The 24,191-nt window shown below is 43.7% G+C and overlaps 2 protein-coding genes across 3 annotated transcripts in view; one reads left to right on the top strand and one right to left on the bottom strand.

Annotated features, from left to right (window-relative positions):
- Nucleotides 1–872: 872 nt before the first annotated feature.
- Nucleotides 873–3,293, top strand: SP8 (Sp8 transcription factor). Of its 2 annotated transcripts, none has more exons than XM_039526147.1 (2): nt 873–990; nt 1,845–3,293. In XM_039526147.1, the coding sequence occupies exons 1-2, from the start codon at nt 970–972 to the stop codon at nt 3,291–3,293; spliced, it is 1,470 nt and encodes a 489-aa protein (XP_039382081.1). In that variant the 5' UTR covers nt 873–969. The 2 variants fall into 2 exon arrangements, with proteins under 2 accessions (XP_039382081.1, XP_039382082.1); XM_039526148.1 differs by lacking the exon at nt 873–990 and adding an exon at nt 1,322–1,394.
- Nucleotides 3,294–23,229: 19,936 nt separating this feature from the next.
- Nucleotides 23,230–24,191, bottom strand: part of LOC120396981 (ATP-binding cassette sub-family B member 5-like) — a 68,242-nt gene continuing 67,280 nt past the window's right edge. Inside the window, exon 28 of the mRNA XM_039522290.1 lies at nt 23,230–23,681. Coding sequence (XP_039378224.1) covers nt 23,484–23,681 — 198 coding nt within the window. The 3' untranslated portion in view covers nt 23,230–23,483. The remainder of the gene's footprint in view (nt 23,682–24,191) is intronic.

Below are 24,191 nucleotides of genomic sequence, written 5' to 3'. Positions count from 1 at the left end.
ACTGCGTATTTTCAATACACAAAGAGGAACAGCAAATGAAATATTGTTTACTCTGTGGTCCAGCTGCCGTGTTCCTAAAACTCTGATGACACTTTCTGAGAATATATACCACAAATTATCTCCGTGTACCTATAACCTAGGGCACTGGCACTGTCCCCACGTGTCTGATATATGGCTTAGTCTGGGTTGCCAAAAACATTCGCACAAAGCAACAGCAATGTAAAAGGAATCCGGACAGAAATCGACCTAACTGTGGGGAGACAGTCACTGAACTTAAATATTTTCCTGTTCCCTTGAAGAGATAAACAGTCTGAAAGCAAAACGAAGTGAACTGCAATCAGAACTAGCTAGCTAGCTAGCAGGGAACAAACACCTCGTCAGGAAAGTGGGACCTTTGGATCCACACCAAATACCCAACAAACCAAAAAAAGTCCACCGGAAGGCACAATCCATAACTTCTAGCCACAAAAACCCGACTACGTATACATTGCTAAAGGCAAAGGGTGGAAAGGCAGGAGTAACAAGAGCTACAAAAGAATGAAACTATTGACACTCACTAAACTGAAAATGCTGCCAGGAGTTTTTAAACTCAAGAAAAGGACTGGAAAGGGGGAAGCAGAAATGCACTTGGGTAGTTGCACTGAGTATTTGTGGGCACCCTGTATTTGTGCACCCTCCCTTAATTTTGCAATCTCTCTGTCTTTCTTTTTGGAGAGCCGCTGTTGCTGCCGCGCGGCTGCAGAATGCGTTTGGCGGTGCTGATGACCTCACGCAGTAACGTATCTGAGAGGCCCGGCGAGGCTGTAGATTGGCTGGCTGGGACTCAGCGGCACTTCAAAGCCTGAGAGGGAGCTACAATTGTGGTGGAATGGGCGGAACTGATCATTGTATTGCACACCTCTAAAAAAAACACTGCCTCTGATTTATCAATATAAAAAAGATCCTCTGAGAGGAGGGCACTTTTGTGTGATGGCAACTTCACTTCTAGGGGTGAGTCTAAGGATTTTTTCTCTTGCTGGTTTAATTAGTTTCTTTTTATTGTCGATCGGAGGGGGTTAAAATAGCCCCTGTCTTGACCAGGGCTATCAGTCTCCTCTATTGAGGTTTTTTTTTTCTTAAGTACAAGTGAGTTTAGGAGAAAAGAAAGGGGGGGGGGAAGGGGCCAGAGTCACTTTTCAGTGTGCAGGAAAAGGTCTTAAGGGCATTTGTAGAAGCAACCTACAGCGCCCGGGCTGTGCTGTTCCTGTATCCCCGGTGAAGTGTCCTCTCTTCTTTACATGTGACTGCTGGAGGAAAAAAGCAGCACTTTCTCCGTCCGTGTGCAATTGCTAATTTGCAACAGATTGTGGTTTTCTTTTTCCCTTTAACATTTTTCAGCCCGTCGCGTCCAGCAGGTACGTTGAACTTATATGTTTGTTTATTGGTACGTAGATAAGACTGTCTAGCTACTTTTTGCAACCTGGTCTTTTTTTGGCCTGAGAGAAGCGAACCTCTTAGTTCCTGGGGAAAGGGGGACAAGCTGCAACGTAGCTGCCTCCGGGTTGAGGGGCTTTAGTTTTAGCATCGCGGAAATAAATAACTTTTTCTCACCCCCTCTAGGTTTATCAGCGTTAAAATACCCCAGCTAGCCGGAGGCTACATAAACCCCAGCTCTCCTTAGCCAGCCCATTTCAGAGGAAGCCCGGAAAAACTCTCTCTCCTTTCTCTGGGGTGGTGGCGATGGAGCGAGCCTGGGTCAGCGGTTTGGGGAGAGGGGCAGGGGCGCGATGGGAGGCTGGCGGGCGGGAGGGTTGTTTCGAGGGCAGGCTCTGAAGCTGATGCCCTTCTTGTCCCTCTCTCCGCAGGAAGAACCGAGGTTAGGCTCGACTCCTTTGGCCATGCTCGCCGCCACCTGCAACAAGATCGGCAGCCCCAGCCCGTCTCCCTCGTCCCTCTCGGACAGCGCGTCCTCCTTCGGCAAAGGCTTTCACCCCTGGAAACGCTCCTCCTCGGGCAGCTGCAACGTGGTGGGCTCCAGCCTGTCGGGCTTCGGGGTGGCGGGCGCTTCTCGGAACGGCTCCTCGGCTGCTGCGGCTGCAGCGGCTGCAGCGGCGGCGGCGGCCGCCCTGGTCTCGGACTCCTTCAGCTGCGGCGGCTCGCCGGGCTCCAGCGCCTTCTCGCTGACCTCCAGCAGCGCGGCCGCCGCCAGCTCGCCCTTCGCCAACGACTACTCCGTCTTCCAGGCGCCCGTGAGCTCCGGGGGCGGCGGCGGCGGCGGCGGGGGCTCGTCCCAGGAGGCGGCCGCGCACCAGCCCGTCTTCCTCTCCAAGGTGCACACGTCGGTGGACGGGCTGCAGGGCATCTACCCGCGCGTGGGCATGGCGCACCCCTACGAGTCCTGGTTCAAGCCCTCGCACCCGGGGCTGGGCGCCGGCGAGGTGGGCTCGGCCGGCGCCTCCAGCTGGTGGGACGTGGGCGCCGGCTGGATCGACGTGCAGAACCCCAACGGGGCGGCGGCGCTGCAGGGCTCCCTGCACCCGGCCGCCGGGGGGCTCCAGACCTCGCTGCACTCGCCGCTGGGCGGCTACAACTCGGATTACTCGGGCCTGGGCCACTCGGCCTTCAGCAGCGGCGCCTCCTCGCACCTGCTCAGCCCCGCCGGGCAGCACCTCATGGACGGATTTAAGCCCGTGCTGCCCGGCTCCTACCCGGACTCGGCCCCCTCGCCGCTGGCCGGCGCCGGGGGCTCCATGCTGAGCGGGGGCCCCGCCGCGCCGCTGGGGGGCTCGCCCCGCTCCTCGGCTCGCCGCTACTCCGGCCGGGCCACCTGCGACTGCCCCAACTGCCAGGAGGCGGAGCGGCTGGGGCCGGCCGGGGCCAGCCTGCGGCGCAAGGGGCTGCACAGCTGCCACATCCCGGGCTGCGGCAAGGTCTACGGCAAGACGTCGCACCTGAAGGCGCATCTGCGCTGGCACACGGGCGAGCGGCCCTTCGTCTGCAACTGGCTCTTCTGCGGCAAGCGCTTCACCCGCTCGGACGAGCTGCAGCGGCACCTGCGGACCCACACGGGCGAGAAGCGCTTCGCCTGCCCCGTCTGCAACAAGCGCTTCATGCGCAGCGACCACCTCAGCAAGCACGTGAAGACCCACAGCGGCGGCGGCGGCGGAGGGGGCGGCGGCGGGGGCGGCTCCGGCAGCGGCGGCAAGAAGGGCAGCGACACCGACAGCGAGCACAGCGCGGCGGGCAGCCCGCCCTGCCACTCCCCGGAGCTGCTGCAGCCGCCGGAGCCCGGCCACAGGAACGGCCTGGAGTGAAGGCTGCGGCGGGGGGCGGGGGAGACGCTGGGGCTGGGCGCCCTCCCCCGCTCCCCCGCGGGAGTAACTGTGTAAAGGGGCCGTGGACATGTAAGTAACGTGCACAGTGTTCTCGGACACTCTCCCCAGGGCCTCCCTCCCCCGCAGCTTCCAGCCCCCTCCAAGCGCGCCTCGCTCGCTCGCTCGCGTGTGGGTTAAGGGGAACTGGGGCCGCACAAGAAAAGCTCTAGGGGAAAAGCGACCGAGGAGGAGGCAGATCGGGACAAAATAGCGCGAGCGAGTCCGAGCTGGGGGCCAGCGTAGCGTGTCTCATTGAGAAGGTTGGGCGCAGAAAGCTCCCAGTGCTGCCACTTGAAGCATTTGGGTGAAAATGGGATTGGAGACTTTTCTTTCCCCTTAAAAACAAACAAACAAAAACAACCCTTCCGTGTTTATTTAAAAATCACCTGCTCTGCAGCAGTTAAATGGCCATTTCACAGGTCAAGAACTTTTTACACTTATAAATAATAATTACAAAAACAAAACACCCCAACCATCAAAGATACGCCTGGGAGCAATTCAAAAGTTGCCGAAGAAGTCTCGGGCTTGTTTTCTGGCTGTGGAGGGAATGATTTCGGAGTGTATAACAACTTCAAAGTTTTTTTATAAACACATTTTGCAATTGTTGTTGCTGAAACACAGCCCTAATATTGAATTTAAAATGATCTCGATCTAATAGGTTTTTTTAAAGTACTGCTTTCCAGTGAGACCAGCGTGACTGTATTTGTCCTTTTGAAAAATAGGTTTCCACCCCACTTTCCAAATTTAATTTCGTTTGCTAGTCCACCCGTCCATTTGTATAGTTCCCGTTTTTGTACATTCACACGGTACGCCGAAAATAATTAGGATTAAAATTTTTTTGGTAATTAAATTCAAATCCAATGAAGAAGCATCGTTGGTTTCAAGCGAAGCTGTAGATCGAATGCCAAAAAGAGGATGGTGGGGAGAAATAGGGAAATAAAATATTTGCAAAATGCATCTGAATCTAATGGTTTGTACAACTGGGGAATCGTTCTAGATTAGCTAACAATTAAATATAACTCCACCAATGTATCGGTGTGAGGTGCAGTTGTTCAGGAGACGATTTTGTATAGTATTTTTCTTGTACATTACTTCTAGTAAATATTTGAAAATATATTGAAGTACACTTGAGCTTTTTTTTCTTTTGTCACGAGAAAATATTAAGCGTTATTGTTGCAGTCCTAGTTAACTGCCTTTTTTTTTTCCTGGACTTGTTTCTTGAAGTGTATCTTCAGACCACACTTCAGGATATAGTTTTTGCTTGAATATTAATTTAGATAGGCATAAACCTGTAAGCAAACAATATTTGATAAATGTTGAATGACATTTAATTTAATGGAGCATGTACTTATTTGCATTTGCTGGCAGTTCAGGTATAGTTAAAGTGAGAGTTCTCCTATATTTCATAAAGTGGGTTTGCCAAAACCCATGTATTAAATAAACTGTCCAAGTGAAACTGAACTAACGTTGGCCTATGTGTATTTCCTGAAAATAATATTGATAAATGTTAATAAACACTCCTGACACTACATTAGCGGTTTGCAAATGTTGCAAACTATTTGTCTCATTGTAATGTTGAAATAATTTGGATATTTCACATTGAAATGGAAAGCCTTTCGCTGGAACATTTTAGATTTGCATTTTAAATGCATGAAATATGTAATTGATTTTTATCTGTAATATTTTAAATGGTATTAATAAACTCCAGATAAAACATTCCATTAGGTCAGTTAATTGTTTTTTTTTAATGAAGTCACTGTAGGTGGTTTGTTATTTATCTGAAACTCCTACTGTCTGAATAATTCTCTATATTTTAATGTCAACAAGGGAATACAAGGAATCAAATCTAATTTTAAACTATAGTATCTAATGTGAACTGCACTTGAGACATTAAAATGGATAATTAGTCAGTCTGTATGGAAAACTATAGCAATAGCTGAAATTAAAGAAAATGCATTAGCATCTACTATTGACCAATGTGCTGATCTTTTGTGTATGAATTAACTGAGTTGCGTATACTTCTTTCACTTTTTCCCCTTCCCTCTAGTTCAGATTGATTGTAAATGGTTAATTTATATAAAAAGATGATTATTTCTTAAAAATCCAAAGTAAAGAAATGTTCTGGGGATGTTTTTTAGATAGCATAAGACCACCACCTCTACTCACAAAAAGTTAATTAACATGATGAAGTCTAACTTTGTATAGGCACTGGGGGAAAAACTTACCTAACTGTTATGTATAAAGAATTATTCTATCCTGATCCAGGGACCTTCTTCTATTGGGCCCAGAATCTGTTAATTTCAAGGACTGTAGTTTATTAACAAGAGGTTGGTAAAGCCCAGGAGGACTAAAACTGTTGATATATCAGTTGGCTATTGTCCATAGATGTCAGTGAACACCACTGTAAAAATACTACTGCAAGGGTTTCCTAGAACTGAATATCTCTTACTGATATTATGGGAATGCATATAATTTTTAAATTTTGGTGAAAATTCCTAGCCAACTCTTCTTGCCTTAGAACTTTTTTCTCTTTGAAAACCTAACCTGTTCTATTAAACATAGGACTTGCATTCTGCCAGATTATTGAATCCCTGTGAAATTCAGTAACTAAAGAAATATGTACACAGAACTGAGATTTCCACAATTGCATGCTGTGCCTGTATGTGAAATATATAACTGTCCTAACAATTGTAAAGGAGTGATGCACCCGGGAACTTGATCCTATAAATTTATGGGCATTTAAAATAAACTAGAAACAGGAATTATTCTAAATAAGCTAAATTTCTAAGCAGCCTTTTTACAAATGTAGATGTTTGAGGCCTGCAAAGTTTTCCATTGAAACAAAGCAACAGTTTGCTTTGCCTTTTTTAAAATGATGTTTAAATGGGATCAACCTATTTAAACATAGCTCTATTTAAATCTATATGTAAAATTTAGTGGGTTTTGTCTAAATAAAAGTTTGGTTCCGAGGAATATGAGAATTATCTAAAAGGAAAGTTAAATGGTAAAGGTAAGAGCAATGCTTCTTCTAGTAACTCATAATAATGCTCCTTCAGTCTGTCACTTAAAAGAAAAGGAGGCTAACATGACAATAAATAGAAGACTTCTGCTAAATTTATGGAGCTAGCTTTCTGGAATTGGGGCAGGTTTACAACAGGATCTACAAATGACAACACTCTTCCTCCTCCCCCAAAGGTGTGTGAGCTTTCCCCGTTCTTTAACGGACTATCTCCTTGGTGCTTGCAGGTTGTATAAGGGTAGACATTTTTTTCCCCTTTAACTTCTTCGGAAGCAAAATTCCAATCTCTTTCCCTTTTGTAGCTTGATTTATTTTTACTAAACCCATCTTGTTAAGGGCATTGAGTTGTTTGATACCAACTGCAAATTATCCTGCGTTTAAACCAAGCGTCATGTAGATCAAGGTAGAATTAAAGTAGTTGCTGACCTTCAGGTCAAACCGGTGTCCATCAACTTACCTTCCAAGCGCCTTAGAATTATTGCGGCCATTCTCGTTTGCTCTTTGACCTTTTAAGTCTTTTCTTCCACAAGCCTGTAGCAATGTCTATCAAATTTCATGTCCTACTTTTTCCTTTTATTCCAGCTTTTCATTTTTCATTTTTTCAGTTTAAACTTTTCAGTAGGGTAGAGAGGGGAGGCGCATGCTGTTGAGTTGGTTGAAAAGTACTAGCGATTTCTGACTCTGCTTACATGCGTTCTCTCTCTCTTCCCTCCATCCCCATCAGCCTAATATCTAAAGATAATAAACAGGAAAGCTTATGCCCAAATAAATTTGTTAGCCTCTAAGGTGCCACAAGTACTCCTCCTTCTTTAAACAAATAAAAGGTTTCTGACTTGTCTTAAATCCAGCCTTTTTTCCTTGAGAATGTAAAAAGGGAAATGAATGCTGAACACTTCCTGCTATGCGGATCCATGTTACACCCGTCAACATTTTCATAGCCTTCAAGAAGTTAGTACTATAAGAATGTAGGATGTTAATTCGCTAGATTTGAATGTATATTATATATGTGTGTAGATGGGTAGATGCGCGCTTGTCTAAAATTGGCATACTTCAGTTGTGTTTGGTGAGGCGACTTCTAATTTGGCATTGAGAAGAAATAGCAAGGAAAACGTGTGAACGTATTAATAGCATGGTGGCATAAGGTTTAGTGCCTCCAGAGCTTAATCAGATCTGATGAAAGGTTGAAACATTTTCACTCTAATTCAAAGTAGGTTGGTGTTTCCTAACATACCGAAGAGAGCTGCATAATCAGCTAGTTTCATTATACTCTGCTTTATTATATTAAAGGAACTCTTTAAGAATCAGAGCTTGATTTCTACCCCCAACCTCCCCGAGGAAAAACTGATTGTGAAATATCTATTTTAAATCTCAGACTGATTACTTTTAACTTTTCTACTACCGCCTGTACTTTCTTTCTTTTATTTTCGTTCGTTTTCTCAGGCTTTCTGGTTAATTTGCTTGGCACCTTTCAGAGAAGCTGTTTGTTATGCATCAGAAAAGTGTGTACTGGGAGAAATCACTCAAGTTAGCATTTCCGAGTTTCTAGTCCGGTGGCTTTTAAATGCTGTTTGGAACTATTCACTTTGCTACTTTTTAAATATTCTTTTAATTCCTTATTACCGGATCCCGGTAAGTGCAGTTTAAAAACAAAACAACAGGGAGCTAAAGTCTGCTTTAAATAGAGTCACTCCGTATTTACACCTAGGTTACTGGAACCGGAATCTGACCATTCATTACTTTTGATAGGTGGATAGCTCAGCAAGAGGCATAATTATGTTATATACTGTGTGCTTTGAAAGGGTCTTTAATGGACTCAGCCATAGTTTTTAGCACAGGCACTACTTATCTTCCACGAGAATCTCTTAAAATAGAGTACAGTAAAACGCTCCACGCCAGGCGTGTGTTTCCTCCTCTCCTCCAGAGGGCAAAGGTCACAAGTCCCTTCTTCCAGGTCGCTGATTGAGCTCAAAGTCGGACCAAACGTCTGTTTTGGGGTGAGGACAGGTAGGGAGCAGAGGAATGTTCCAAATCATGACTCTGTCCGGTAGTTGACTCAACATTTCAACGACTTCTCCCTTGCCTTGCCGAGGAGCCTCCTTCCCTTCTCAGGACAAGTGCTAGAAGCCAGCTCCTGCTTATTTCCAGTAGCGGATCCGATCTTACATTTTAATATTTTAGGAGCGATCCCTTGTCGTTCTTTCCTCTGCTCCTTTTGGCCAGCCCCACCTTGTTAGGTATCATGACCGCACATGGCAATGAGCGCTGACAAAGTGCAGCTTCTCAGCCCGGAGTAACACTCCCTGGGGTTTCAGCGCGTTTTAAACATTTCGCGTCACGGTTTATCCTGCGCGTTTGGGTCTAGCACGGCGTGGATGCGGGAGGAGGCGAAAGCGGTCACACGGTGACTTGACGGGGCTCACTGGTTCTGCGCCCCTGCCGGCTGTGTCCCACGGAGCTGCAGCATCATGGCGGGACTTGGTTTTTTGGGTCCCCTCCTCCTCCCTTAGCCCCGAGCCTTGCTTTGCGCGACCCACAAGCCCCCTTCACGCCAGGCTGGACAGGCCGCCTGCCTTCCCCTGAGCAGGCGCAGAGCGCCACCCTGCGCTCTCCCCCGGCCGGGACTGCAGGGCACTCAATGGCGGGCGCTTGCCAGAGGGGATTTCTCTTAGCCCTGCCCCGCTCCGCAGGGCCGGGGAGCGAGGCGCCGGAGAAAGCTGCCAGGGGCATCCGGGGGCTTTATGCCCCGGACTTTTCGGTTGATTATTTTTTCATCAACTCCAGCGAGGCTGTGGCGGGGGAAACCCGGGGGTAATTGTCAGGCCCGGTTTACACTGGGATGAGTAGGGACGGTAGGTCTGGATAAATCTGGGCTTGGCCCTGCTCTGCTGGGTGAACGCCGGCCCCACGGGGGTCAATTTCAGCACCAGCGGAGAGGTTCGCTCCGCCAGTAGCTGAGAGGCGGATCGTGCCCAAGCTCTGTCCGCCCTCGCCCTTTACAGGGGTCCGGAGCAGTATCAGCTCGTGGGGCTGCCCCCCTCTCAGCGTCACTGGCCCGCTCCCTGCGCCCGGCAGCCCAGGCTCCTACCCCGCTCCACTTTGGCTTCTGCTCCTAGCTGCAGGGCCCGGCCCTTTCGCCCCCTACGGGAGCCACTTGTTGCCTGGGTTGGAGTTTCTCCGACAGCCACGTTGCGTTCTGCCATCGCTTTGCCCCCCCAGTTCTCCCCTGGCTGGGGCGGGGATTCTGCAAGGTGTCGCCTCTTCTTGCTGGCCTGGCTGCAGGGGCTTTCCAGTCAACACCTGCTGGGCGGCGATACTAGATCCAGGCCGGACGGTGGCTCCCCTGGGCTGCCCACCGAAATACCTTAAAAAAACCCCCTCGACTCGGGTTTTGGAGCAGAGACTCCCCTAAAATTAGAACTAGCCCCTCTGTGATCGGTGCACTGAGCCAGCCGAGGTGGCCAGGTTCACGGCCTTGCCTGTACCTGTTGCACCGATCAGCGTGATCACGTCCATTCCCATAGCCCTCTCCAGCGCTGGACGGGCTGGCTTTGCTAGGAAAATGACGGGTCTCTCGTAGGTTCTTATTCATCCGGAGCCAGCTAATGCTTAAGAAGCAACAGGCCTTCCTTGGGCGGCATATACCTTTACAAAGCGATTTCCAGCTGGCAGGGTGGGTGTGTCGCAGTGTGGGTCCCAGACTATTAGAGAGACAAGGTGGATGGGGTAATAGTTGGTATTGGAGCAACTTCTGGGGGTGAAATGGACAAGCTTTACAGCCACCCTCAGCTTTATCTGTTATGATCTACTCTCTGATGGAATTTTTTAGTTTGTAATTCACGGACCCCACATTTCAAGCACAAGATCACACAGTGGTTTATCGTGGAAATAATCTGATTAGAGACGTGCCTATCTATTAATATACACACACAACTATATATATTGACATGCTACCCTTCAGCGTTTCATATGATTCTCTCATGCTGCAGCGTCTCTTTAAGCAAGCAAATCACTACCTCACCTGGGTTAAAGTCACACGCAGAATTGGGCCGAACTCCATGAAATCAAAGCCATTCAGAGGTTAAACTGCCCTTTCTGAACTCGCGCCATTGTGCCTAGGCATTACCACACACAATAGATAGCATCAGCGCCTTGCAGCATTAAGCACCGAGGGGTGAGTGGAAATTGAATTTCTTTCTTTGCTGACGCCTTCTAATGGGTCTCAGAAGGTGAATAATTATGCGGTATAACACTTCACGGGTTGCTGGAGTGGGAATTCCCACTGAGCTGTCACCGACCAGAATCCCCTTGGTACACTCGATGCTAAATGAGGCTTCACAAGTAGCAGCCACAAGTGGCTTGCAGCTCTCTCTTTTACTGGAGATCATAGCCAATTCCCTCCCTTCCCTTTAGGAAGTCGTCTTTAGCCCTTCGCTCGACTAAGGTTTATTAGCGACCTTTTTTTTTTTTACTTTTGCGTTATCCTAGTTAGAGGTTTTAATTGTTCCGCGCTAGAAGGAACCGCGGTTAAAACATTGATTCTCCGAAGAGGAGCCCAAGCTCGCAGCCTAGCCGCACTGACCTGTTTGCCAGAGAGATTCAGCCTCTGGCAAACAAGCCCCCGTAGGTTTGCCTTAAAAATCCGATCCCAGAATTGATGTTCCCTTAAGTATAAACAGTCACTCCTGGCAATCTGGTAGGTGAAGCGCTGGGATTGCTGGGAAGGTAGGAAGCGATCAGCTAACAATATTTATTTAGCGATGTTAGCCTCTCGGTTGATTATTCTGACTATCTGTGCAAGACGGCGAGGGGTGAAGGAAGAAGAGAGGGTGTGCGAGTGCTTTCGCTTAACGCCAAGAACAGTAACACATTATTTTGTCATACATCAGAGCGCCATCAAAATACAAGACTCTTGCAAACCTTGGCGGCACCAAAGCCGTATTTTGAAAAATTGCTCTTATTTATTTTTTCCTGGTCTCTTTCAAAGCTGGACAGGAGAGAATTGACAGCGTAGTATGGGCTTTGGGATCTGCTAGGAATGTAAGCTCTTACTGTTAACGCTACACCATACCATTTTCAAGACTGCACTTGGGAGATTTAAATCCCAGAGGAATGCTTCAAACTACTGTGCAGTTTGTTTTTAAACAAATTCTTTTGACACTAGTCAGGAAGGTTCTTTTCCGGAACTAGTGATGGTTGTGCTATTTTTGCTGCCTTGAATTATTCCACACGTAATTCAGATCACTATCCCCCTGGTTTTGTAAGAAAAGCTTTCTTACTTCAATCCAGTAGCAGACCGCGTTATTAAATTCTTAGGAGTCTTTTAGCAACTGCTTTGAAAGGGACTAAACAATGAGACAATCACCATTACATTGATTTCACCCAAGACTCTAACAATGCTACCGGCTAGTCATGTTTACATTGTATGGGAAATTAAATCTCTCATAGACCAATGGTGCAGCCCAGAAATTCTACAGATTACAATTGTCACTGTTGATGGAGCAACGACTGCAGGGTTAGGCCCCCAGTGAAGAAGTAATCACCAGCAAAGAAACTGTCTTCAGACTGCAATTGGACCTACTTATACTGAACCTAAAGGAGTCCTGCTGCCTAATTTAGCGTGTTCAGTTACACATAACCCACTATCAGATTTTGCACTAAATCAATGAAGCAGCTTTGGCGCCTGCAGGTGCCCACCCATTCTCCATTACATACCTATTCCCTCACATTTATGTTCTCCCTATGCCTCGAATAGCCTCTGAGCCATCACTCTCAGTTACAACCAGTACCAACAGTAGTAGTAAGTGAATATTTTTAATAATGCTGAGACCAGATTATCTAACCACCTACTTTTAACCAGTCCTCCCTTGTCAGAAATTAATTATAATTGTCATATCATTGCAGTACCTTCTCCTCTGAGACAGTTAAACACACCCCACCTTTTGCCTGTATAACTTATTAGCAGGATAATAATCTCTCTCCTCTCCTCCCTCATTTTTAATACATATACCATGACACTGTTGGAATATATACAGGCGGATTTTATAGCTTTTTTCTCCTTAGTTGGACAGTTAAAGGGGGATTTCTCTTTTAGGATAAATTGTTACCTGAATAAGAGTAGTAGTACATGAGACACCACTAAGAGCACTAGCTTAATTGTTTGCTAGATATGCTTGCTTTGTTTTAATAAAGATTAATTTTTTCCCATCACTTGGAGTCTGGTCTTGCACCTCTTCAAGTGTTTACATATATTGACAGGGTCTGAGTTTTTGTGGCTAACTCCCTTCCATTGAGAGGAAGGAAGCTTAATAATGAAAACACTTTCCAAATATATTTAAAAAAATCAATTAGACTTCTATAATGTTGAAGGCAATTGACTGTACAACTGTCTTCTACGCTCTGTGCAAACACAGATTTTTTTTCTTTAGGACTCCAGAGCAATGCATGGCTGGGGGGTCAGTATCACCCACGCTTTTCCCTGCTTGCTCTGCACCATTGGTTCTCAATCTTTCCAGACTACTGCACCCCTTTCAGGAGTCTGAGTCATCTTGTGTATCCCCAGTTACACCTCTCAAAAACTACTTGCTTACAAAATCAGACATAAAAAATACAGAAGTGTCACAGCACACTATTACTGAAAAATTGCTGACTTTCTCATTTTTACCATATAATTATAAAATAAATCGACTGGAATATAAATATTGTACTTACATTTCACTGTATAGTATATAGAGCAGTATAAACAAGTCTTTGTATGAAATTTTAGTTTGCACTGACTTCGCTAGTGCTTTTTATGTAGCCTGTTGTAAAAATCAGGCAAATATATAGAGGAATTGATGTACCCCCTGGAAGACCTCTGTGTAGCCCCTGGGATACATGTACCCCTGGTTGAGAACCACTGCTCTACACATCTGCAAGTGCCTTTGGAACTGCATTCTTTGGAAAGCAGCCAATATGACCTTTGGCCACCAATCGGAGCCACTCAGTGATATGATAGGTCCAGTGAACCATGTACAGGATTGAGAGCAAGGAACTCCTATATTCTAATCCCAATCTCTGACATAGTGTCTCTAATACACTACCTGTTAAAATGAACAACCTCTCAGCCTCAGTTTTTCCATCTGCAAAATTAGGTTAATATTTAGCTACCAACTTCAGTTACATAGAAGTGATTAGCTAGTGTTTGCAAAGTGCTCTCTAATAACATTCAAGAATCTGCCAGAATGTGCAGTAGACCTTTGCCAAACAGAAGTACAAAAGCCCTGAGAGTATTTCTAAAAATGAACCTTGCAAAACATCTTTCAGATGTGGCAGCTATAAATGGATCCCAACACAAGCAGCCTGCCCACTCTCACCCACACAGTGTTACCCCAGTATCCTCATGCTAACCTAAACTCAATCCATAGGGAAAACAGTCAGTTATGAAATGTTGTCTGGGATAACTTGGAGAGTCTATATTATCTGTTAGGCATAACACCCGGCGAAAAAGGCAAACAGTAAATGTACAGATTTTTCTACTGCCTCTTTCAATGAGATTTTAATAAAAGTTGAAAGCAAAAGAGTAAAATGTAGGTTTATGTCTGAACTGACATCTTTCTATTTCCTAGTGGTATTTCATTTTGATTTCATTATTTGACAGGTAAAAAGACTAGTTTGTAATGTAACTGTTGGCTTTTCACCAAAATGATAATGGGAGAATTAAGAGGAGGTTTTAAAAAGGGAAATCTAGAAAATGCTGAAGTTGGCACATCACTTGGTGGACAGAGTACTTCTTATGAAATAGAGTGACTTTCAGTGGTGTAACATTTGGTGACTTTCTTCTACTGCTTTTAAAGGCTTTACCTTACACTGTGTATACTTTATGCAGTGTAGTTTCTACAGAGAAAATTGTGTGTGTGAAAGAATACCCATACCAAAAGCAATATTACAAATACCTTCTCATTAGTTTATCATGTTTGTACATGTACAGGAAGGACCTGAGAGTAATATTGGTAACTAACAGGTAATTTTCAGCACAAAGATTTAGCCATATGTTGATAGGACTCATGATGTGGGTAAATCCCTGTTCTGATATCTTGCCCTTAAAGACTCATGTTAGTTATAACTAACTATATAGGGAGGTTCTAACTTCCGCATAATACAACTCTAATAATTTAAATGACAAAACTGGTTTTTGCCCTTTTATAGGCCAAGTTTTAGGGTCCTTATACAGGTAAATTCTCTGAGTTCACTAGGAATTTGCCTGAGAAAGACCAGGTTGAAAACTGGTACAACCAGGGCCGGCTCCAGGCACCAGCCAAGCAAGCTTGTGCTTGGGGCGGCACATTCTAAGGGGTGGCATTCCATCCAATCCTAGGGTGGCACGGCCGCCTTTTTTTGTTGTTGTTCGCCACTCCAGATACCCTGCACCCTGGTGTTTTTTTTCTTTTTTTTTTCCTTTTGTTTTGCCGACGACTTTCAGTCGTTGGGGGCGGTAGCGCAGAGGAGGGGAGCGCCCTGCTGGGAGTGGGCTGCTCGCTCCGTCTGCCCCAGCCGGTGCCACGTCTGCAACAAGCCTGGCAGCCTGCGTCCTTTCCTCCATGCCGACCAATGACTTTCAATTCACCTGCAGGCAGGAGCGGTGTGGAGCCCTCCCAGCAGGCAGTGCAGTGGGAGGGGCCAAATGGCGAGCGTCCCGGCTGAAGGAAGCCCTGGCCGCCCCACTTCTCTCTCTCCGTCCCGCTCCCTTCCCCACTCTAGCTGGGGTGTGCAGTCCACTGCCTGGCGTATGTCTGCAGCGCAGGGAGTCTCGCTAGCCAGAGTGCAGCCGCCGCCCACCCAGAGGCTCGCCAGCGCAGCTGGGGAGGCAGCTGCGAGCCGCCAAGTAAGTGGCACCGAACGTTTGCAGCCTGTTTTTTTTTTTGGTTTGCCGCTCCGACCTCCCTGCTCCCTGGTTGTTTTTTTGTTTTGTTTTGTTTTGTTTTTGTTTTGCTTGGGGTGACAAAAAAGCCAGAGCCGGCCCTCGGTACAACCTCATGATTTGTCTAAGTCCTGCAGATCACAATAAGAGATACAAGCTGCCAAAATGAGCAAGATACTTGTCTCCTTCCTCTAAAAGAAACAATCAGTTTGGAAAGTGTATGCTAAATCTAGCACTGCTAATGAAAGTTATGCTCTTGAACCATGGTATACAAAAACCAAAGCAACATCCCCTGGAGAGCTTTTGTCTAGACATATGTAAGGTTATGGTCTGAACTAGGCATACAGGCCAAGATTTTTTTTTTAAATGAATATTTTTGGGTACTCAACTTGAGATAGCTGAATAGACGCTGACTTTCAGAAAATGCTGAGCACCCACTAGATGAAAAATCAGGCCTTTAAAATGTGTCGCAAGTCAAGTATGCAAACATTGAGGCAAATAAAATCATCAGTCTCTTCTGAAAACCTGGGCCACAGAGCTATAGCCATGCAACCAAAACTAAATGTGATAAGTGGTTAAGGCACTGCTTATTGGTTTGAAAATACTGTGCTAACTCAAAATGCATTAAGGTAAATTTACTTTTTCAGTTGCATATTTATGGTTAAAACAAAATAGCTACCAAATGTTAACATTTGCATGTATAAAATTCAAAAAAGTCAATGATATTTGGAACCGAAAAAGTTGCCAGATAATCAGTTTACTACTTAAAAAAATACATGTATAACAAACATTTTATTGTCTTATTTTAAGTACAGAAATCAGAGAAAAATATGCTTCTAAAAATAAACACATCAATTTGATTCCACACATGACTCTCACCAGTTGTCAGAATCTAATTAATTCAATCTCTAGGGATCTTTAAGTTTTATGAACGTTTTGAGAATACTTCACTTGGCTGTCACTTTCCCACTGTTTGTAGATTATATGTATAATTAAATTTGTAACTAGAAGCTGCCCATATAAAAGTAACCAGGTGTTTCTTGTGATCATATCTGGATTCTGAAGATATCTGGAACTACAAACAAACAAACAATCAAACCACTTTCTGTCTTGCCAAGTTAGAGCTGGTATGGATAACTGAACATGTCCTGCCATGACTCTTTTTGGATCCCTTAGTCTTCCATCATTTCAATTCACTTAAGTTTAAACATTTTACTTATAAAACAGAAAAGCTGTAATAAATATGATGAAGAATATATGGTAACAGCATATACTTTCATAGTGTCTTTTAGTGCTTTGATCTGATGCATAGAAAACTACATTTTTCATTCATGTTTAGTCCTATGTACAGACTGCTCGTAGGACACTTGTTTTTACACAGATCCTGTTTGTACACACTTTAGAATTCTGTTTCTTGTAAAAGTAGAACTATTTCTCTATTGTAAGTAATATCTTGGAGTAAAATGCCATGGATGTCAGAGAAGCCAAATACAAAGATCAATGGAGGCTATATACCCTGTCTTTATTGCTCTGTTAAATGCCCTGCAGCTAATCTAACTCTACAATTAGAGGATTTGTACACAAGTTCCTTAAACTGTTTAAACTCAGACAGTTGTCAGTTTACTGTACTTTAAGCTTTCAAAGACTTATGATGGTACAAACTTACTTTAATATAAATATATCATACATGTTTTTTAAGGTGCAAGTATTAAAACAAGTTACACAATGGGATAAAATATTGTTAGGCCCCATTCTCTAAAATGGGCGTAAATAGTGCTAGGACTACCCTCCTTCCTGGTTTAGTAAGTGAGGTGTGAAAGGTCATTGTAGCAATAATCCATAAAGGAAAGAAATACAACCCTAGTACTACCAATCTGAGTAGAGATATTGTACAAGAAACCTATATTCTGGAATAACTCCCCATGCTGCAATAAATATGCTGGTCAATTTCCCTGTGTAGCCAAGGCCTTACACACTTTAAAATATTTTATCCTGTTCTGGGGAATTCTCTAGCACAGTGCAGGTGCCACTGCAAACTAATCTAGTGTTGGCACTTGTCCATGCAGGAAACCAAGATATTAAACTGGACTAGCGGTGATGCTCTGCCCTGGAGACCCTGGGAAAACTGCAAAGACAGAATGCTCAGTTACTGAGAAGGAGACTTCGGTCTCCTTCAGGCTGAATAAAGAGCAGGGCTGACTCTTCAAGAGTCATAGCTTTGCAATCATTACTTGTAAAGATCAGTGTTAAGATGCAGCATCTTGTGAGTGTCAAGTTTATAAAAAAAATTTCTCCTAAAAAAAAGAGGAAGGATTGTGGAAATCTACAGGGTTCTGATAGAAATTTATGTTGTCCAGGAAGAACTAAGTTAGGAAAGCAACAATGAAACTAAATAGATGCTTAAAGGAAAGTGACATATTTGGCTGTGTTGCAAGGTCCAGCTATTGAAGACTGTTACAAAGACATTTAGTCAATTACGGTAATAATGCCTGAATTTATTAGATAAAACAGGGTATTTTATGACAATGCAGATCTTAAAATTTTGCTATATTTCTGAAATTAATCTGCAAATGCTTTGCACTTCTACAGTATCTTCCTGACAAGATTCTCAAAGCTCACTGAGTCCTATTTTCCAACTGGGGAAACTAAGGTCAAGTCTATACTAAAAAGGCTTTGCTGATACAGCTCCACCTGGACAATGTAATACGTGTTTATAGATTCATGGAGCTTTATTAGGACACTGCCAGTGTTCGGTGACCAGATAGTGAGTATGAAAAATTGGGACACTTTTGGGGGGGAAGGGAGGAGGGAGAGAGGAGATAGTTGCATATAAGAGGACTTGTTTACATTATCGCTTAAGTCTATGTAACATGTTGCTCAGGGGTATGAAAAAAACCACCCTTCTGAGCAACGTAAGTTACATCAACTTAAAGTGCTGTCTACATCACACAATGTCAGGGGGAGACGCTCTCCTGTAAACTTAGCGTGTCTTCACCAGCTGTACTGCGGTAATGAACACAAGCCCTAAAGACAAAGCCCCTAATATTGTGACATCTGGTCACCCTATGCGAGTAACAACTCCAGCACACATAGGCAGCACTGAACAGCCTGCTACACTCCAGGTTTTATCAACAATATAACATACAAGACAACAACTTAACACACCAAGATAAAGATATAGCCCCATCTCCTAGCGGAGGTGCTGTCTACTACACTAATCTTTACAACAGCCAAGCCCACTAGAGGGGCATCTTATACAGGCATAAGGAGATCTTTCGTTGGAATAGGTAAACTGTCCCCTTGAATGACATAAGCTATATCATCAAAAGGACTCTTTTGCCATCACAGCTGTGTCTACATGGGTGTGTGTTTGCTGGCATAGTTATGTTGGTCTGGGTTGTGGATTTTTTCCTGACTGACACAGCTATGCCAACAACTTTGCAATGTAGATCTGGCCTAAGGCAAAGAGGCAGGGTAACCTGCCCTAAGTCACACAGGATGTTTGTGGTAGGGTTGGACTACTGATATTCTGACTCCTTCTTGTGCTCTGACCAAAGGAGCATCTTATCTCCTCCTCAATACATGACTATTTTTTGCCTGTTAACACCACAGTAGTGCTCAAAGCCCCCAATCAGCATTGAGCTTCCCTTGTGGTAGGTGCTCAGGGAGACACAGGCCATGTCTACATTAGGAAAAAAAGGTGCATTTTTACAACATGATAGTAAACATGTTGTAAAACTCTGGTGTAGACAGGGCAAGTTATAATTTTTCCTAATTTATCTGGTTGAGAGGAACCCTAGATTAATCTTGGCTAGCTAAATCAAGGTAAAATACACCTTTCCCTGTTCACACTACAATTTTGTAATACCTTAGATATCTCATTGTACAGCCCTCCCCCCCAAAAAACCCCCAAAAGCCCACAAACACACTTTTCTACATACTTACAGCCCTCATCCTGAAGAGCGTGAAATGAGACAAAGTAAGGGATATGACAAGACAGAGAAGGGTTAGAGGTAATGAAAATATAATCCCATGTAGGTTAGCTATTGCACAATTTAAGGCTTCAAAATCGCTGAAAGTATGTGTGTGTGTTGGGATTTAAAAAATAAATAAAATCAGGTATTTCCAACTACTGACCACTCATCCTTTACTCATTGGCTGATTTATTGTGGGTGTCACAGTAGGAGTGGATCTGTCTGAGGAGAAGATAACAGCTTTATGGCTTAATTCAGAGAATGCTCCATGCATGTGAAGCAATGTGGAAAGAACTATGACAACGTTTGTGGCAGAAGCAGAAAAATGGGCATTTAATGGTGAAATAACTGGCTGGTGAGGAAGGGAGGGGGTCATAACATAAGGTAAGCACTTGAAACTGATGCAGAATATTATTAATGAGTTTCCATAGTTCAGAGCTACTGTACAAATAAATAAAAAGCTGTGTGTGTCCCTCTCATTACAATTCTAACAACATTTTAATTTGTGTTGCAGAGTCTCTTTGAAAATTTGCATACTGCAATATTTTTAAACCAATTAGTAAATGTCTAATTTTAAACTGGACAAGGATTTATCCATGAAGCATTAATTTAAGAAATTGTTTTTATGGGAACAAAAAGGGTGGAATGATGCACCAGTGTGAGGGCTGTTACTGGGTTATGATTAAAGCTGATGAAAATAAAGGGAACAGTGATGATTCATCAACGAAGCTTTCTCCAGCCACAGTTTGTAAAGATCTAGGATTAGAGGCCACTCAAGACAAACTGCTGCACTAAGTAAAACTTCATTGAGTCACCTCCGTCCTCATAGACTTAGGGCTTGTCTATACTTCTGGCTTAATCGGCACTGCTATGATTGATGCAGCAACGTTGATTTAATGGGTCTGGTGAAGACAAGCTAAGTCGATGGCAGAGCACTCTCCCATTGACATTTGTATTTCAGCTCCCTGAGAAGTGGAAGGTAAACTGGCGGGAGAGCATCTCCCATCAACATAGCGCGGTGTAGACACCACTGTAAGTCGACCTAAATTACATCAACTTCAGTTACATAATTTACATAAGTGAAGCAGCATAATTTAGGTTAATTTATAGCTTTAGTGTAGACCAGCCCTAGGATGGCAGATTTGGCACTGCCACTCTTCTGTCATGATGGAGGGGCATCTGGGCTAAATTTCAATGAATAGTGTGAACCAGCACACTGGGACAATTTACCAAGGGTTGTGCTGAATTATTGTGAGGAAAATTAAAAAAAAAAATCAAGATTGATTTTTGTCTAGAAGACATGCTCTGGTTCAAACAGAAATTAAGTCCTATGGCCTGTGATAAGTAGGAGTTCAGATTAGATTATCATAATGGCCCATTCTGGTTTTACAACCTGTGAAGATAAACCATGGTAATTAAGAGTAACTGAATGACAAGAGTAGCATTATAAAATGATTTGTTAATCTGAATGAAAGAGGCTGAACTTCTAATGTACTACTCCAGGTAAACTGACAGGTTGGAACATACTTGGTCTCGTTCTGGATGGAAGATCCGAAAATCAGAGCTGGTTGGGAAATTACTCCCCCCTCCCCAAATATTTTTGATGAAAATGAAATTTGTTTAATTTTAATCCAAATATTTAGACTCTTTTTGTTTTTGATGAAAACCTGAAAAATGTTGAAAACTGGTTTTTGTGTGTACATTTTGTTTGGTTGAAAAGACTTTTTTAGTCAAATATCATAAGATAAGATAGTCTATTTCTGTTTCTCAAAATATCCAATGTCTAAGGCTATGTCTTTGTGCTATAGTGTGGACTATGGGGGTGTGAATTGCAGAGTGCACCTCTTTCAAACAGTACTCTATTACCATGAATTAAGTACCTTTTAGTTTGCACCAGCAGCCGCCACATGGGGGCAGTTAGAGCGCAATTCTTTGGTGTGCTGTGCAATACATCCCTCCATAGTCCACCCTGCAGGCCGGTGTGGAGAAGCTGTGTCTTACTATCATATTTCATGCTGTGAACACTTATATAACGTTTCCCTGTATGCAGGATGAAATATATGTGAGTAGGATTTGATGCTTCATAAACTGCCTGAATATTTGTGGATTTATGGAATGGAGTCTTCCAGGAAGTGTCCTTAATCCAGATTGTTTTCAATTGTTAATATTTGCATTTTATATATCTTACATATGTGAATATCTGCACTGTTCTGTGTTCTGCAATGTTCTGGATTAAGGACACTTCATTATATTAAGTGATATAACAGGGTATTCTGTTTATCTGTCCATATCTGAGGAAGATGTAGCTGCTGCTTTAGTCACTTCACCTAGAGGTAGAAATAAACCTTTCAGTGGGATTGGCCTGATTTATGCTAGGCTCTGCATAGCAGAATCCGAATTAGTTATGCTTTGGGCTAAGACCTTTGGGAGATAAATTTACCCTAAACTTGGAACACACTTAGCACACACAGTTTGGAAGGATCCCAGATATCATAACCTGTATATTGCAGCCAAGATTACACTACATTTAAGTGGCTTCTCTGAAAAAAGATGCACAGATAATGTGAGGATTTAGCCTTTAGCATTTGAAAGAAAAAAAACTTGTAACCCTTTGACAGCTTTCAAGTTAGTTTATAATTGCCTAACCCCCTTAAAAGTCATAAGAACCTGACTAAATATAAAATGTCTCTTGGAAATTGAGCCACTCTTAAAAGTGACTGCTAAAGAGAAAAGGCCTTGTTTTTAAAGGAGAATTGTAACCACTTGATTTTTTCATATTGCTGAAGAATTCCTTTTGGGGAATGGAGAACTAGTAGGATTATGACATTACAAGAGATGGAAACTTGAGGAAACTGAGAGGGACAGGATTTTTGTTCACACTCATTTAACTCAAATTCTTGAGAAACACTTGGGAGAAAAGCTTTGGGAAGATTCAGTACCCTTCCACCGTCAGTTGTAAACTGAGAACATTCCTAAGCCAGTTCTCTAGTCCTTAAGGCAGGGGTCCCCAATGCAGTGCCTGTGGCTGCCATGGTCCCCGCCAGGGTGTCTAAGTGTGCCCGCGTACTGTCTGGCAGACGAGCATCCACCGAAATGCTGCCAACAAGCAGCGTCATCCAGAGGCGTCGCTGCCAAAATGCCGCCGATTTTTGGCAGCGATGCCTCTGGACGACGTTACTTGTTGGCGGTATTTCGGCGGCGACGCCTATTGACGTTGCTGCTTGTCAGCGGCATTTCGGCGGATGCTCATCCGCCGCCACGGTCCTCCGTGGCTCATCGTCTGGCGCCTGCAAGACAAAAAAGGTTGGGGACCACTGTCTTAAGAACTCCACAAAAACAGTGAAATTAAGATATTGTCTCATTGTTTCCTTGTCTTTTTATACCCATTTGTTGTCTCTTGTCTTATATATACACACACTTATATTGTAAGCTTTTGTGGGCAGATATGGCTTTTTTGTTCTGTGTACGTACAGTGCTATGGCAATAAAAATAATAATACAATACAATATTTCTAATACATAAAAGAAGCAGAAGGAAAACTTAAATACCCATAAACTCAATGGCAGATCTGGAAATAATACAGCCTATTAAAATCCCTAGCAGGGATTCTGTAACAGTTTAAATTGGGATTTATGGGTTAGTGGATTAGTAACTAATTTAAACTCAAGATGCGCTACATAATGAAGCCTGAATATGGATCCAAACTTTTAACAAATGTTTGGTCAGGACCATTGCTAGTTTCAACAGTAGCAAACATGTAATGATTTAAACCAACTTTTATAAAAAAAACAAGAAGAACTCTAACATTGATTTCAAATGATATATAATTAAGATTTTTATATCTACATCTCTAAATATCTGCTAAAGCAAAGAGTTCCTGTCCAGTTGCATATTGCAGGAGCAGGTAGAGGGAATAGAGTAACCCCACCTGAGGGAAATACTGAAACATGCTCTGCAGATAACATGAGAAAGAGAGGTTTTCCCATGATTCCACTGACTCAGTATTAAACCTCAGTCTATGGTTTAAACCTCTCCAACATGGATTTCCCAAAAAGGGCATCTTTCTACTCCAAAGGCAAGAATGCTGAGCAAGTTAAACTACTCCAGGTCCTGCGGAGCATCTGTGTGTCCAAAGAAGAGTTGCTGGTAAGCCCATAAGGTCAGAGCACATCCTCTGGATGCTAACTACTCTTTTTCCTGACAGCTCATTTCTAAAGAAGGCCTCAGGGGCTATCCTTGTTTTAGAGCTGTGTTTGTGCATTTACTAAATTAAAATAGGCTTCACGCTTTGCCATTAGTTGCTGATGAGTTCCTTGTTCTATTATTTTTCCATTGTTAATAACAACAATGACATCTGCATTCTGTACTGTGGACAGCCTGTGAGCAATCACAATACAGGTCCTTCCTTTCCGTGCCTGGTCAAGGGCCTGTTGCACCACCTAGGGAAAAATACAGAAGACATTACGGACTTGGTTTTAACAGCTTCTCAGAACTGTTGCCCCTACACTGGCAAAATTTGGATCTGTAATTGACCAACAGCACCCTCCCACCAGTAGGTCACAGGCATTTTAAATCAATTTTAGCCAAGTCTGATCTGAATAGGATGAAAGAGTGGTAAGAAGGCTGCAGTGTCTCTGTGTTACACTTCAACAATTACGGCCACAGTAGGGAATTCCAGCTTTGAATTTGCCTACTGTGCCCACAGCCCTAAAGGCTGGTCTACATGAGGAAAGACAAGCCTGGACATTTCAGTAAGCTAAAATAAATATTTCTCTTGGGAAGAGGTTAAGTATATACATAGTCTTCCACCCGTGGCACAAAAGTTTAGGCCATACTTGCACATACAAAACCTTGTTTAAAACATAGACTTGGTGTAAAACCTATATCAGCATAGCTATGTCATTAAGGGTGTGAAAAAACCCACCTGCTACAGCCATAGCTCTGCTGAC

Source organism: Mauremys reevesii, linkage group 2 (assembly GCF_016161935.1).
Source record: "Mauremys reevesii isolate NIE-2019 linkage group 2, ASM1616193v1, whole genome shotgun sequence".
Taxonomy (NCBI): Eukaryota; Metazoa; Chordata; order Testudines; family Geoemydidae; genus Mauremys; species Mauremys reevesii.
This window is presented reverse-complemented; position numbering and strand designations above follow the sequence as displayed.

Bases quoted from the DNA above. Each gene is read 5' to 3' on its own strand.
- SP8 (XM_039526147.1), top strand. From the start codon at position 970: ATGGCAACTTCACTTCTAGGG. The intron at 991-1,844 runs GTGAGTCTAAGG...CTCTCTCCGCAG, and splicing joins TGGCAACTTCACTTCTAGGG to GAAGAACCGAGGTTAGGCTC.